General features: G+C 45.3%; 1 protein-coding gene across 2 annotated transcripts in view; it reads right to left on the bottom strand.

The window, feature by feature from the left end:
* Nucleotides 1-420: 420 nt before the first annotated feature.
* The window catches only part of Tars3 (threonyl-tRNA synthetase 3), a 52,392-nt gene continuing 36,434 nt past the window's right edge, over nucleotides 421-16,378 (bottom strand). For both annotated transcript variants that reach the window (XM_076544445.1, XM_076544441.1), the window contains 7 exons: nucleotides 13,631-13,768; nucleotides 10,456-10,533; nucleotides 10,270-10,370; nucleotides 7,298-7,402; nucleotides 3,757-3,829; nucleotides 2,607-2,721; nucleotides 421-1,288 (listed from right to left, as the gene is read on the bottom strand). In XM_076544445.1, coding sequence (XP_076400560.1) covers nucleotides 1,140-1,288; nucleotides 2,607-2,721; nucleotides 3,757-3,829; nucleotides 7,298-7,402; nucleotides 10,270-10,370; nucleotides 10,456-10,533; nucleotides 13,631-13,768 — 759 coding nt within the window. In that variant the 3' untranslated portion in view covers nucleotides 421-1,139. The remainder of the gene's footprint in view (nucleotides 1,289-2,606; nucleotides 2,722-3,756; nucleotides 3,830-7,297; nucleotides 7,403-10,269; nucleotides 10,371-10,455; nucleotides 10,534-13,630; nucleotides 13,769-16,378) is intronic.

The raw sequence follows: 16,378 nt of genomic DNA, 5'->3' as shown, positions 1-16,378 counted from the left end.
AACCATCCATACAGTTCCAGGGATCTGGTACCCTCTTGTGGCCTCTGCAGGCACCAGGCACTCCTGAAGTGCACAGACATACAAACAAAACAGTCATACACACACACACACACACACACACACACGCACGCACGCACGCACGCACGCACGCACGCACGCACGCACACACACACACACAAAATAAAATAAAATAAAAAGTATCAGAAATACAGTCCAGAGGCACAGACAGGCAAATCTCTGAGTTCCAGACCAGCTAGGACTATATAGTTGAGACCCTGTCTAATTTAAAAAAAAAAAAAAAGTCAGAAATACACTTGATTCAGCAAATAAGTGAAACACCCCATGAAAGCAGTAATCCAACCCTAGCAAAGCAACCTAGCATGGCATATACACTGTAGAGGTCCTAGGAACACCACGTGATGCATTTTATTTGGGACTTTATTTTTTTCTAACGATAAATAAGGAATTATAATTTAGAAGCATTAAAACTGCAACTCTTAACCTACAATGCAAATAACAGATTCCACAAAATTTCTTTGAGGTTCATAGTCCATTGCCACTAACACAATATTAGTACTTCTCTTATCATTGCCGGCTAAACGATGTAACAATTCCAATATTGGAAGTGAAATTTCAGTGCAAACTTTAGTAAAACAGCCATAAAAATACCTGAGACATGTATATTAGAAAATAAGATCCCCAACCCCATGTTCAAAAGGGACCGTGGGCTTTTATTTAAAGTATATTTTTGTTGTTGGGTGAGAGGTGGTCGTGGCTGGGGATGGGGTCCAGGGCCTCATACACGCCAGGCAGATGCTCTAGTCACAAACCTATAGCCCCCCAAGCTGGAAGCATGTCTTTTGAAAAAGAACACAGCATAATTTTTGATACTTCTCACTAGTGTTTCCCTCTTCGAATGAATACCATTTGCCAGTGAGTTCTCTGAAGTCTTGAGCTCTTGTGAATTTCTCCAGCTTCTCCTATTTAGTCTCAGAACACAATGAATTAAAAATTTGAATATATCAAATAATCATTTTACTTCTAGGTGAACTCATTCAAGGCCTACCGGTGGCCCCAAGGTTCTTAGAGTACTAATATTGTAAGTGGTTAGGAAAATGTAGACGCACAAGGAACAGGCTTCAGAAGTCTTCCTCAGCATTTAGAGTACGTGATTTTTTCAGGTTCTTCAATTTTTCAATGACAGAAGCTACTGAAATTTCTCCATGAATTTTGTTGTCTCTTGTTCGAACATTGACCGCATTATTTATCTTTTCCTTTTCACCAACCACTGTAGAAAAGAAAGTAAAAGAAACATTTTTAAAATTAACAATTTACCAACCATTAAGTTAACAGTCATTTGATACACGCCTGATTTCTCCCTCCATATTACTTACTCAATTTCAGTCTAGTGAGCATCAGGGTCTCCCTCAGTAGTTAAGTGTCTAAGCCCATCTCCTGTCTACTCCAGAATACACTGTGTGGTCTTGGGACACAAATGGGAAGGGAGTGTTTATGGACATCTGATTCTTCCTATCCTATTTGGTGATTCCAAGGAAATATCATGTGGCTGGATCCAGGCAAGCCAACCAGAATTCTCTAGAATGTGGGGGAAAGCCTGTTCTCTCTAGTAACCCACACTGTGAGAAGATGCAGGAATCAGTATCCATGTTTCTTTCCACACAGGAAGAAGAAACTGTTAAGTGGAATTAGAAGCTATTTAAAAGTAAAAAGGATCAGAGCAAACCAGAACAGAAACGGAGAGACGCGGTCCTAGCGAGGGCTGAGCTCCTGGTTACTCGTTCAATAGCCTGGCTCTGAGTCCCACCTTTCTGTCAGCCGTCACTCTGGTTCCCTTCCAATCAGATAATACGAGATTTCTAACACAACAAAAAGCCCGATGGAAACATCTCAGTTCTACAAGGCAAACTTCCCCAGGGAACACCCAGTGACAGAAGAACTCGGGCATTTTCTCTTTTCTTTCTGCTACAGAACCTTTTAACTTTCAGGACATAGCCATACCACACCTCTAGGCACGTCAGAATCAGTTTCTCATGGTTTCTCATGGTTGATTTTCATTTGTTTCATTTTTTAAAGCCAAATTTTTGGACTTTGTGCCCAATTTCATGTCTCTAATAATGTTATGTATTCATCTTTTCTTTTGATCATTTAAAACGTGGAATCTTTCTACATCTACATAGTTAACCCAAGCTTCTAATAAACCAGAAAATCAAAGGGGAGCATCTGGGCTTTGCATTCGGGGCGGTAGAAGCAGTGCAATCCCACTGCAGAAGTAATCCTGGCGCCTGTCTCCATTTGGGCTTAAATGTCTACTTTTGTGAGGGATGCTGCATCTCGGACTCCATGTGGAGCTGGGGACGCTGTGCTACTGAGTGCATGTGGAGCTGGGGACGCTGTGCCACGGAGTGCATGTGGAGCTAGGGACGCTGCACTGTGGGCTCCACGTGGAGCCGCAGGACACTTCTGCATGCACTACAATTCAACAGTCAATTTGTGGTAAGTGGTTACACCATATTCCTCCTTTTTTTTTTTCTTTAAGTAAAGCCTCAAGTCAAGCATCTGAAAAAAAATGTATGAGTTTAAATTACCCAAAATAAAATTATACTGAGCCAGCTGTGCATTCCGGATTTTCTTATTCAGTGTACAACTGTCATCTAAGTCCACATCGGCCATAAAGCCTTCTTCAAAGCATTCCTTGGACACCTAGAAGAAAGAGGGATCTCTGTCATTCTGTCATTTATGGTAGCCAGACTCCACAGCAGCCCATCTCCTAGTACTAACACCCTGTGCAGCGACTGCCACTTTGTTCAGACTTGGTCTATGGGAGTCACAGAGAGGCGTGGAAAAGAGGGCACATTACTACTAAATCTAGGTAGGCAAAGCCTGCCACTTGACTCTCTCCAGATCCCTTGTTCCGGAGGGCGTTACAAGAGCCTGAGAAGCAGCTCACACATGGGCATGGTGCCTGTGTCCTTAGCTGCAGCCTCAGGAGATGCCGTGCTAGACGCAGCCAGCTAGGGAGCTGAAGAGATGCTCAGCAGTTAAGAGCGAGTGTTGCTCTTGCAGAGGACCTGGATTTGGTTCCCAGCACACACATCATGGCTCAAGACCCGCTTCTCCCAATTCCGGGAGCTCTGGTATTCTCTTCTAAACTCTCCAGGCACCAGGCACAAATATGGTACACATACAGACAGGCAGGAAGACACTCGTACATAGAAAATAAATGGGCCAGGTGTTGTGGCACATGCCTTTAATCCCAGCACTCAGGAGGCAGGGCCAGCCTTGTCTATGTCCCAGGACAGCCAGTGCTACATAGAGACCCTGTCTTAAAAAACAAAACAAAACAACAACAACAACAAAACAAACTAAATAAATAAATATTTTTTTTTTAAAAAAAGTTTAAAAATAGAACCACCCAGCTAAGCTCCTCCCACTCTTGATCTCTCCCCTGAAAGTAAGGTAATAAATATCTGTTGTTAAAAGCTGCAGATAACAAGGTTTCTTCCCCAGTAAAGAGACATGGGAAAGAGCAAGTGGGAAGTGTTCAACAGCACCCATTTCTCCAAAGCATCAAGAAAGCATTTCTGACGCAGCTCTGCCGACGTCAACGACTCAGAGCACAGGCTGTCATCCACACGCTGGTTAGACATTACCCTCAACATGGAAGACACTTCAAGTCAATGACCTACAGAGCATACATGACAAGTTACTGTACACTTTAAATGTCTGTAATCTTACCTGAAGTGCATAATCTTCACAAGTTGGACCTACAGGGATGACCATTACCTGGCGAGGAGACAGCCAGAGAGGCCTGAAAAATATGTAAAATATGTATGTTCAAAGCCATTTCAATTAAAAGTAAGCAACACTTTCTCAAGGTGAGCGTTATAAGACAGAGGTATTGGTAAAACGGCGCAGAAGCAAACAAAACTTTATTAAGTTGGAAGACATAATAAGAATAGACAGAAAAGCTGGGTGGTGGTGGCGCACACCTTTAATCCCAGCTTTCGGAAGGCAAAGTCAGGCAGATCTCTGAGTTCGAGGCCAGCCAGTCCACAGAGTGAGATCCAGGACAGGCACCAAAACTACACAGAGAAACCCTGTCTCAAAAAGAAAAAAGAAAAAACAAAGAAAAAAAAGAAAAGACGGAAAAGGAAACCTGTAATTTTGAGAGGAAAAAGAACATGTTCTTGCGCTCCCTCGGCATCCATCCCAGAAGCCTTGTGTCTACACAGCACCTTCACACTGATACCCACAGCAGCTTTACTCAGAACACTCCAGGCTGAAAACAGCCAATCGTGTTTCAGCATGGGAACAGTCCAACATGGTCAACCACAGTTCGGAATATCAAGAGCAACCACAGTGAACTGACAGAGCGAAGACTGCTCTCGAGTTCTAGAGAGTGAAAAATAAGCAGTCAGAAGGTTGTATACTGCACAACCCCATTTATGTGACACTCCTGAACTAACAGAACTGTGGAGAAAACCAGGGGTATGGTTGCTGGACTCGTTGATAGCAGTGGGATAGAGCATGTGTGTCCATGAAAGGACAGCACAAGTGGTTGTTGCCAATGATGGCACTCTTCAGTCAGCACCATGACTGGTGACGATGACTTCATGTTTACCTGTGACTCAATCTTATGGACTAAACACACCCGTGCACAGAACTGAACACAGGTGGAAAGGTAACATCTGAACAGGGCTGGCAGCATTGACGCTTATGTCCTGGTTGTGAGGTACTGTATAATTCTGCAGCATGTAACCACGGGGGAAGGGGGCAAATTATACTTCTCTCTGTATTACTTCTTACAACTACATGTGAACCTATGATTGTGTCACAGTACAGTGCTGTTTTAAAAAATATAGAGGGCAATGTTGAATGCGAGTCACATTTCCCTTCTTCTTCGGGGTGTTGAGAACTTAGTTTAAGGGTGGAATGGAGTGCAGTGGGGACTATTGCCAGCTGCTGCTTTATGAATACACACAGTCACATACTTTTTTCTTAAATTACAGAAATAAAGTCATACATAAAACAAACATAATCAATCACATGGCAAACTCATAAGCAGTGTATAAAGTGAAAGGTAAATGTCTCCTTTTACGCTCTGGTCTCACCCTATCCCTATCCTACATCCCCCAGGGAACCTCATTTTCAGAGACATTTTCATCAGGAATCTGGCAGGTATTTGAAGTCTTAATGCACAAGGTGTGAGGATTAGAGCCTGGTCACTCCACACAGCATCACCCTCTGTCCCCTTCTGCAGGTCCCCATGCCACCAGCGTCCCTTAGGTCTTGGCCCACTTCACTACTCCATTCTAGTACAAGACACCATCACCTCGCCTCTTTCCACCCACTTAAACCAGAAATAGAAACATAATTCATACTCAGAAGCACGCGTCCTCATGCCTGCACTTTCGGCTTTGCAGAACTAACAGTTCAGAAGCTCTGCAAGACCACAGCACACTGCTCTAGAGCAGTTACTAGGGACACACCCAGCTGTGCAGGGCCTTTGCGAGATGCTCAGCTCAGAAATTTCCCAGCTCACTTTTACTGCTCAGACAGATGAGCACAGCATGCTGCCTGGGGACAGCGTTATGGAGAAGGCAGCATCGCCTGGCAAGGTTGATGCAATGACATAGAGCTTTCAGAGGGATTGAGGCAGTGGACCTGGCAGTGGCACCCGCTGTCCACTGTGGGAGCTGGACTGTTTGTAGGGACCGTAGCTCTGGAGACAGCAGATTCTGAGGACAGAACTAAGCTCCGTGAGCAGTGGGGAGCTAATGCTCCATGAGTGGGTGCTGGTTTGCAGCATCAGCATCCCAGGGTGTTCCGTTGGTACCAGCCGGTGCTATGGCTGTTGGTGAGGCAGTTGTCTCTAAGCACGGGGGTTGGCGAGTCCAGGGAGGCCAGCTCACTCCTTTACTTCTCTGCTAAGAAACTGCCCCAGGGCACTGCTGGCAGAAGAGAACGAAGCAACAGCCAGGGCTGCCAGCTTTTCTAAGGAAGTCACTATCCTTCGGCATTGGCCTCGCATGATGAAAGGGACCCAAAGCAATCAACTGCCCCAAACTAGCTTGCTGCTCCCCTGGATTAGGACTGGTCACTAGTGATCAGAACTGAGTCCTCAGAAGAGGTTTAGCAATGTGGAACCTAGTTAGGTCACACTCGTGAGGTGGAGTCCATGAATATCCACTGTTGGTCACAGTTCATCAACCACTGATTGGGTCCTCTTGAATATTCAAAAACTCCTCAACAGTGAGAGCCGCTCACTGGGCAATGCCACCACCAGCGCTGTCTTAGTTTCCGTCGCTGTGATAAACACCATGACTAAAGCACCTTGAGGAGGAGAGGGTTTGTCTCACACTTCCACGTCAGTCACTGTCCATCACTGTAGGAAGTCAGGACAGGAACTCAAACAGAGCAGAATCCTGCAGGCAGGAGCTGATGCAGAGGCCGTGGAGGGTGCTGCTTACTGACTTGCTCCCCATGGCTTGCTCAGCCTACTTTCTTATAGAACCCAGGACCACCAGCCCAGGCGTGGCATCACCCACAATGGGCTGGGTCCTCCCTACCATTAATTAAGAAATAATTAAGAAAACGCCTTCCAACCAGATCTGGAAGCTTTTTCTTAGCTGAGGTTCCCTCCTCTCAGATGACTCTAGCTGGTGTCAAGTTGACATAAGACCATCCAGCACATGCCCATGGGTGATATCAACACCATTCCTTTCCCCCAAGCCGGTCACCCATTTCTCAATCTGATTACTTCTCCATCTTTGGCCTTGCGATCAGAATGGCACCCACTCACCGCACCTATGGCCAGCTCTCCATCCAGGAGAGAGGACCCGAAGCTGGGGCCCCCAAGAACATTCCCTTTCCTCACTGGGCCCACACTGCTGGGGCAGCTTCTCTGCACGGGTGCTGGGGTACTGTGTGTGTCAGATGTGGGCCGCTGGCCACAGGGATCCCCCAGGTAACCATCAGAGTTGAAAGGGAAGGCAGAGAGGTAAGACATGGAACCATGGGAGACAGGACATGTTCTCCTGACAACACCTGAACCTCTGGTGGGCTTGGAAAGGGGGAAAGAACTCTTCAACAGAGTCCGAGTTCCTTCAAGGATACCAGCACAGTGTTATGTCACTCTGGCCGCGTTCTTCTGTTTCAGTCTGCAAATGGAACACGAATTCTCCATTTGCTGTGTGGACACTTGCTAACTATGAGGAAGAAACTTAGCTGAGAACTGGTTTCTGGAGAGTCCCCTCGTTCCCTCCACGTCACTTACCACTTTCCCCCGTAGCTCTCCGAGAGAATGGCTATCATCCTCTCCACAGATCCCAGTATGGCACGGTGAATGATCACAGGCCTATTCTTGTCATCCCCATCCTTACTGGAAAACGAAAAACGCACATTAGGTATTTTCCTAAGGCCGGCAGTAAGTTTCTCTCCTGCCTTCTTCTCCGTTGTCTGTTATTTACTCATTGGTGTCTCCTTCAGGAAACTGTTTTTATTGGCAGCTCTCCTCGGGACTTTGCCTTACGCACTAATCCTTTTCCACCTACTTTTCAATCACTCTACTAGTGGACATGCAAACACACAAAAGCTGAGTGGTACAGTGAACCCCACGCACGTCTCTGAGCTCCACAGACGTCCACTCACAGCCAGCCTTGTTTAATCCAGTCCTCCCCTCATCCACTGCCCCACTGCAAGCCTTATTTTTCCACATATTCCTGATATTACTGTGGAACTCCACCAGTCAAATTACCTCACAGACCACAAACCATCATGACATGGACTTTACAGTTCATCATTCCCCTAGAGGAAAAAAATGATGACGCCAACTGTGTCTGCCAACTTCAATGAAGCAAGATGCACCAAGATCTGTGAGCGCACTCTCAGAAGGTACAGCTCAGTTTGCTCAGCACGTGTAATCCACGACACCGAAGAAGTTCTTCCAAGAAACTTTATCTCAAAATTGTAGCAGTTAGCTACTTCTGAAACACACCCGAGACAAACAAATACGGAGAGGTCCTCACTTAACCCCAATTCACATGTGTTAAAACTGGACACTGTCACTGCTGATCATTCCTGCAGTCACTGCAGGCTCAGGCATTAGTCTGTGGAGATCCCAGAGAGCTTGCAGTGTGGGGAGGAGACACTCAGGAGCAGCTTGAACTCAGTCCTGTGTGGACCTGTGCAGATGTCACCTACTCCACAGCTGGAGCGGCATGGAATATTCCTAAATGTTCTTTGCTGCTTTGTGTAGGAAGTGAAAGGGAAGTAGGACAGCCTCTTTGCAGGCCTCTGTGGATCCAACATTTTCTGTCTCATCATCATTTCAGTCGACTAGAACAGAAAATCATGCTTACATACCTACGTTAGCCAACAAGCCTTAGCATACCCACCGAGTCTCTCCAAACAATCTCAGTGGATTAGACTCTGTATGTAGATTAAAAGAGAGCCAGTAACTCCGCCAGACTGATTCCTCCCATTCCAAGAACGTGGTTTGAACCTCTCTTAAGTAACTGTTTTGCCTTTGATACAATCTCACGATGGGAGCGCCATTAAATATCACGCCCTCTGTCACTTCTGAAATGATCTTGTCTTGTTTCTCTCAGCAGCTGACTGCTGACATGCAGGGAGGCAGACTGGATAGGCCACTCCAGAGTCACTGATCGCTCCCTTACTTTGTTACTAGCTCTGACTCCTCTCCATTTGATTCGCAGGATTTTAGACATGAGAGCTTGCACAAAGGCTTTGACTATCTGCACTCCTGGGATAATTCTGGACAGTAATAAAACAGGGAACATATTCACCGCCTCCCTGGTTCTGTTGAGATGCTGTTGTTGTTTGCTGACAAATGCTCCTTATCATCACTGGGAGATGTATTTGCATCATTTCACAGGGTGGCTCTTGACTTTTGTCTGACCTCCTTCTGCGAGGCTGTGTGCGCAATAGGTTAACGTGGTGTGTCTCCACAGTAAGCCCGCCCGCCCCACCCCTGCTATTTTAAGGCATGCAGTCATGGTGATGCTTCGTTCTGCTACTCCCTAGGCCTCAACAAATCACATCAGCCCTTCTCCAGAAGACACACAAAGACCACCACTTGGTTCATCTCCTTGACACCACCTGCTTCTAACCACCAGCACCTCTGATCTGTGTACAGACCAATGCTCTCCTACTCTCTACCCTCCATGCACTCCTAGGATGGACAGCTTGCATGGATGACTTAGTTGCCCTTCACTCATCCCTCAGTGAAAAGAGCTTATTGTTGTTTATTATAATAACCCTGATGGGAAATAATATTCTATGAAAATTACAGGATTTGAAACATGACAATAACTCTTTTTCCCCAAAAGGGAAATTTAGAGCTGTGGGCAGTTTCAGTGGAAATTCTACCAATTATCTATAAGAGAAATAACACCAAATTTACCTCATCTCTTTCAGAAAACAGAACAGAAAGGACCACTTCCCACTTGTTTTAAAAGACTAGCATTCTTAGATACTGAGACCTACCAAGGCTGGTACAGGAAAACAAAAGTACAGAGCACTTTCCTGTACGATCATGCGCTCAGACACTCTCAACAGACTAACGGCAGGTCAAGATCAAGTGGGCTTTATCTCAGCAGTGCAAGGCTGGGTCAGTATTCTAAATAAACACCGTCTACCCTATAAATAAGCTAAAGAAAACAGCATAACAGAATCCTTGATAAAACTCTTTGGACATTAGAAATATTGGGAAACATTTGTTTTTCTTTGGGGGGGGGGTGTTGAATTCAAAGCCTGGCAAAGGCTAAGCAGGCACTCTATCACTAAAATGCTGGGGAGGCGGCAGATTGAAGAGGTCCAGTGATTAGGTCAAGGGGGACGCCCCAGGAATGGATTACTGTAGATCTCACCCAACTAGGTTAGTTCTCAAGAAAGGTTGTATAAAGCAGGGCACTCCTGCACTTGCTGTCTTCTACACAGAGCTATTTCCTTTCCTTTGTCTCTGCCATGCTGAGAAGCAGGAGAAGACCTGTGCCAGATGCCTCTGCCATGCTCTTTGGACTTTAGAGCTGCCAGAATTTTAGCCAAATATGTCTCGTTGCTTTATAACGTACCCAGCCTTGAGCATTTTGACCTAGCAATATAGATGAGTGAGGAAAATCCCAGATTGCATAGAAGTAAACAAATGCATAGTGCGTAACACAGACATGAGAGCTCAATAGTGCCCACGATCTTCTGACAAATAGTGAAGATATTAGAATCACTCACCTGACATATGTGAGATTAAACCTAATCGGCAGTTGGAAGTCCAGCTGAATTGTAGCACACTGATGGTATCTGCCAATAGCATCTTTAATTTGTATATCAATCTGTAAATTAAATAATGCTTGCTCAGAGACAGTTTTCACTTTTTTAACCTTCTCTCTCTCTTTTTTAGGCACATGTTCTACTTACTTTAGGGCCATAGAATGCTCCATCTCCTGGGTTCATTTTCCATGGTTTTCCAAATTCCATCAAGCTATTCTGTAGTTGCTATTTTATATTAAAAAAGAGATCATTAAACACTTCTACTTTTTTACATATTCATCTTTTTGGCCACATAGTTCATAAGTACCTACACACATTAATTACATCCTGTCTTTGGCCCTCAATCAACTGCCGAGTGAGGGCAGTGCACGGCTGTCACAATGGCTCTGGCTCTGACGTGTGTGTACATTTCACTTGGAACAATGCACTCTCTCATAAAGGGTCCGGGATTCCAGAAGAGGCACTCCTTCCAGTGCGGCCTCTCTGTCCTGCACACTGACAGAGGTGTCTCCTAGTTTGCTTCTCTGTTGCTGTGATAAATCCATGGTCAAAACCAACCGGAGGAAGGAAACAGTTTATTTCACCTTACAAGTCCCAGGCCATAGTCCGTCACGGAGTGACGTCAGGGTCAGAGCCAAGAGGCAGGAACCAAAGCACAGGCCTTTGGGGAACACTGCTCACTGGCTTGCTCTGAGGCTCATATTTGGCTACTTTTCTTGTACCTTCCAGGACCTCCTGCCCAGGGGTGGCACCACTCTCGGTAGGCTGGGTCCCCACATCAACCAGCAATCAAACAAATGTCCCACAGACACAAGACATGCCTATAGGCCAATCTGATGGAGGTAATTCCTCAGCTGAGATTCTCTCTCCCAAGATATGTCTAGGTTTGTGACAAGTTGATAAAAACAAAGCAGAACAATGTGTCTCTTGTGATGTGTCTGAGACCTCTGTCTCCTTGGAGGTGGGGCTTCACACATGATGAGGCATGAGAGCCTGGGCCCTGCTTCCCCTTCCTCACTGTGTGTGTGGTGGGTGGGATGTGGAGACAGAAGACTGCCAATACTTCCCTTTCTGTTTCTTTGGCCTCTGCTTCAACTGGGGGGCAACTCTTATGAGTTACTGGGGTATGGGGATGGAACCTCACTTCAGCCTTCAGCCTAGGCCAGTTCAGGCTTTAGACGTAGCCTATGGTAAAGATGCTTGGCACTTACTTATAGTGAATGGGTGTCCAGATAAGTACTAATAGAAGAAGCCTTGGGTCAGCTTCCCTGGAAAGCATGAGACAAAATATGTCAAAACTCCACCCAGGTTCCTGTCATAATCCCATATATTGGAGCTAAGGAAGGGCTTGACACTTGGTAATACAGGGGTTCTTTGGGAAGTCAAGGCAACAATGGTACCTCTGAGCTGCAGTTGAAATTATCAAGAAACTGATTCCTGGGGTCATGGTGGGCTTTTCCAGGATCCCAGTCAGGGTGTGTTCTTGACAGAGAGAATTTCATTCCTGAGATGTCAGCAACATCCCTAGTGGACCTAACTCTACAGGAGCAGCCTCCCCTCTCTTAGGACCAAGAAAAACCACCTGCACAGAGGTACTTCACAGGCTTGGGAGGTCCCTATTTGACTGTACTGTTTCTGAAGGAGAAGGGGTACTAGACAGAGAAACTGAGTCCTTGTGACAGCAATTGGAGAGTCCTGGAGCTCCCCAAGTATTAAAAATCCAAAGACAGGCCAAGGATTGGAGAAGACTATGAAGCAGAGGTCACCACATGGTTATCAGGCCTCTGGGGACAGGATGAACAGTGCAATGGGAGCAGAGCTGGCTAGAGCGACCTAAGAAAGCTTGGATTGCTTTCAAGCCATCAGAGACTCGTGGAGAAAGCCATGATGAACAATGCAGCAACAATAAACAAAACCCCTTAGGTGTGCATGTCACTGACTCCCAGATGATCAAAGGTGGCCAGTGTGGGATAAAGCCCCGAAGTAGAGAAAGGTCTATCCTGTAACGCCACTTTCCTGGGAGACTTCAGGCTTGCCTGCTAAACTTGAGGCATGTCAATCAAAAAGAGAAAACGTCAAGTCTTCCAGCCCATTGTTCCCATGCCAGGTCCATCCCTCCTCTAATGCCTATAACCCACCCAATTCTAAATGACTAGAGTCAGAATGATGAAGATGGTGACATAGTGCCTGGACTATGAAAACAAAACAAGAACCAGCTGCACATCTGCCTGGACTATGAAAACAAAACAAGGACCAGCTGCACATCTGCCTGGACTATGATGACACAAACACAGACCAGCTGCACATCTGCCTGGACTATGATGACACAGACACAGACCAGCTGCACATCTGCCTGGACTATGATGACACAGACACAGACCAGCTGCACATCTGCCTGGACTATGATGACACAGACACAGACCAGCTGCACATCTGCCTGGACTATGAGGACACAGACACAGACCAGCTGCACATCTGCCTGGACTATAATGACACAGACCAGCTGCACATCTGCCTGGACTATGATGACACAGACACGGACCAGCTGCACATCTGCCTGGACTATGATGACACACAGACACAGACCAGCTGCACATCTGCCTGGACTATGATGACACAGACACGGACCAGCTGCACATCTGCCTGGACTATGAAGACACAGACCAGCTGCACACCTGCCTGGCACTCTGCACATTATGAGCTCATATCCATGAATTCGTTGAAGTTCCTGAGCACAGTCACCACCATCACATCTCATCTCAGTCCTGGTCCTTAGAGAGATGCTGTTCCCCACAGCTGACATGTGTGAGGAGGTGGAAATGCTGAGCCATGCTCTGCACCCTCTTTGTCTCTCTCTACTTCCATGCGACTTTTAGGTAAACTGAGTCAGCATCCTTCCCAGGGGAGGAGATCTCAATAGACTTTGATTCTCCATTCAGAAGGGAGGGAAGAATAGTGTAGTTAGGACACAGGGCAGGCGTACATATGAGGAAGAGACCCTATTACAGCTCAAGCCTAGCCTGCCTGCGTCTGTGACCTCTGCCTGACAACATGAAAGTAACAGTCCCCCTCTCCATACAGTGCCCCACATTCTCCTGCCTCCTGGTACATGCTTAGCTTCTGTGAATGTTCTAGGAAAAGGTGGACCAGCACTGAAGACTGTAAATGAAAACCCACGTCAGCTTCCAGGTGTGGAACAGATGCTCACTGTAGCGGTGAGAACTGGCTAGCCACAGGCCACAGTCTGCACACTCACGCCCTGACTCCTCAGTTGAAATCCCCAGGGAAGCGTGGTTTCTCAGGCATTTGTCACAATACTTACCCTTTCAGCTTCATCCCACATCTCAGTCTCTCCTAGGAAGTGCTCAGGCCGTGTTGACAGGTTTAATTGAAAGGAGAAGCCAAACGTTGAGTAAACAGACTGCAAAAACTGTAAGCACCCCTTTATTTCTTCTTCAATCTGAAATTAAAGCAGATGAAACACTCAAGAGGAACACCAACTTACATTCATTTACAGTATTTTTAACAATAAATTGTGTCAAATAGTTATGAAAACTGATTTTAAATGCTTTTTAGAAATTTTTTATGTGAATATGAGTGTTTGCCTGTATGTATGTGCACCACATGCATGCATGACGTCTACAGGGGCTGGAAGCAGGAATCAGATCCCTTAGAAATGGAATTATAGATAGTTGTGAGCTATGATATGGGTGCTAGGAAGTGAATCTGGGTCCTCTGCAAGAACAGCAGTGTTCTTAACCAATGAGCCATCTCTCCAGGCCCACAAAGCCTGGCTTTAATACCAGCAGATGACACCTTCCATTGCTAACACTGACTAGAATTTCGTTTAGACTTATACACAGGCATCTTAGTATATCTCTGCACATAAGTTTTTAGTAGTCTCTTTTTGGGTTCTATATAGCACTGTAACCTACAGGTATCATGATTTACAAGTTCAAATGTGTGTAGAAACTCCACTTCCTGTTACCCTTCTCCATTAACAGCATCATTTGATTAAGCATTTCCTCCCTACATACTTAGGAACACATCAGGCAAGGGTATATTTTTGCTTCAACCATTGAGCATGACTTAGAAAACTCAGAAGGAAAACAGAATGTTTGCCCATTTTTATTTTCACAATTTTAAAGTCCCCCATGTTCTAAGACTCTGCCTACCACTCTCTACCCATAGCATCCTTCTGAGGGATAGCTGATGTCCTGACTTTTTCACCACTTCTGAAAGATATTTTCTCTAGGCTGGGAATTCTAGGTTGACAGTCCTATCTTCTAGTCCTTGAAAAGGCTGGACCACTGCTGACCCCCATGTGAGAAGCTGTCATTCAAGTTGGATTTTTTTTCCTCCTCTGAGGTAACTCATTTCCTTTGCTCTGCCTTCCATTTTCTGTCTTTTAATTTTTTTCACATTTAACTCACATTTTAGCACAGATTTTTCTGGGTATGTCCTGTTTGGAGCTCACTTAGCTTCTTGAGTCTGGAGGTTTGTGTCTTTTAATGGATTTGACAAGTTCTCAGCCATTTTTTACCATCCCCTCCCATCTCCCTGCAGAGAGGGTGATGACATGAGGTCAGGTGGAGGTCCATCATGGCCAGTCCCTTCCCCATTTTCACTTCCTGCCTTTAGGATTCTATTTTTATTTTTATATCTATAGATTCTTCCAGTCTCCTCTGTTCTGCTCATGAATCCAATTACTAAGCTTTTATTTTAGTTTTTAATTACACATTTCACTAAATTTCTACTTAGTTCTTCACTATGATCTTTATTTCTTCCTTGGAATTTTCCCTTTTCTGAGTCTTAGAATAGTTCTCATTAGTTTGAAATGGTTTCATAACTGTTCCCCAAAACATTCTTATAATGGTTGCTTTAATATCTTTGTCATGGAGCTGGAGAGACAGCTCAAGTCAGAGTCCCAACATCCACATCAGGAAGCTCACAACTGCCTGTAACTTTAGCAGGGGGTCTGACACCCTCTACTGGTCTCTGTGTGTGTATATCACACACACACACACACACACACACACACACACACACACACGAGAGAGAGAGAGAGAGAGAGAGAGAGAGAGAGAGAGAGAGAGAGAGAGAGAGAGAGAGAGAGAGCACAAATCTTGAAAGCCTTCATCAGATAATGATAACATGGCAGTCATCTCTTAATAAAAGAAGGAAGAGAAGAGGACTTCCTCAACCTTATGACAGGCACTTCTGAAAAACCGAGACAGGAGCAATATAACAGTATCACCTCTCATTAGTTGTATTAGTAATTATTATCCTGGGGAATCTCTTGATGCAAGAGAGAGAACAGTGTTGAACAGTGTTGCTGTTCAAGGGTTGTCCTTTTTCACTCAAGGTGAGATTCTCCTGATTGTTAGCACAATGAGTGTTTTTAATTTCTGAGTCCTGGGCATTTAGCATAAGATTCTGGATCAGAAAACTGTTTTGGCTGCTTTTACTAACACTGTTCCAGCCTGGTTACTCCTGGGTGGGAGTGGAGTTTCTTCTTCAGGACTCCCAAGGATGAATGGGCTCCTCCTTGCTGCTCAATGGCTTGGTACCTCTGGCTCTAGACAGGAGAGTACATGGCTGGTTCAACACTACTGGACATGGTCATATAATCTGCAAGTAAAACATTTCCATTTTTCTTCCTAATCTGGATGTTTGCTGACTTCTCTCTTGCTTATTTGCTTATTTATCTCTCTCACATCAAGAGACTCCCCAGGATAATAATTACTAATAGAACCAATGAGAGGTGACATCTTTATCTTACTCCTGATTTAGGTTTCTCAGAAGTGCCCACCACTGAGTTGAGGAAGTCCTCTTCTCTTCCTTCTTTTTTAAGAGTTTTCGGTGGAGCCTAGGGCTGGAGAGATGGCTCAGAGGTTAAGAGCACTGGCTGTTCTTCCAGAGTTCCTGAGTTCAATTCCCAGCAACCACATGGTGGCTCACAACCATCTGTAATGAGATCTGGTGCCCTCTTTTGGCCTGCAAGCATGCATGTAGGCAGAACACTGTATACATAATAAATAAATAAATTTTTTTTTTTTAAAAAAAAAAG

Source organism: Peromyscus maniculatus, chromosome 1, assembly GCF_049852395.1.
Source record: "Peromyscus maniculatus bairdii isolate BWxNUB_F1_BW_parent chromosome 1, HU_Pman_BW_mat_3.1, whole genome shotgun sequence".
NCBI lineage: Eukaryota > Metazoa > Chordata > Mammalia > Rodentia > Cricetidae > Peromyscus > Peromyscus maniculatus.
This window is presented reverse-complemented; position numbering and strand designations above follow the sequence as displayed.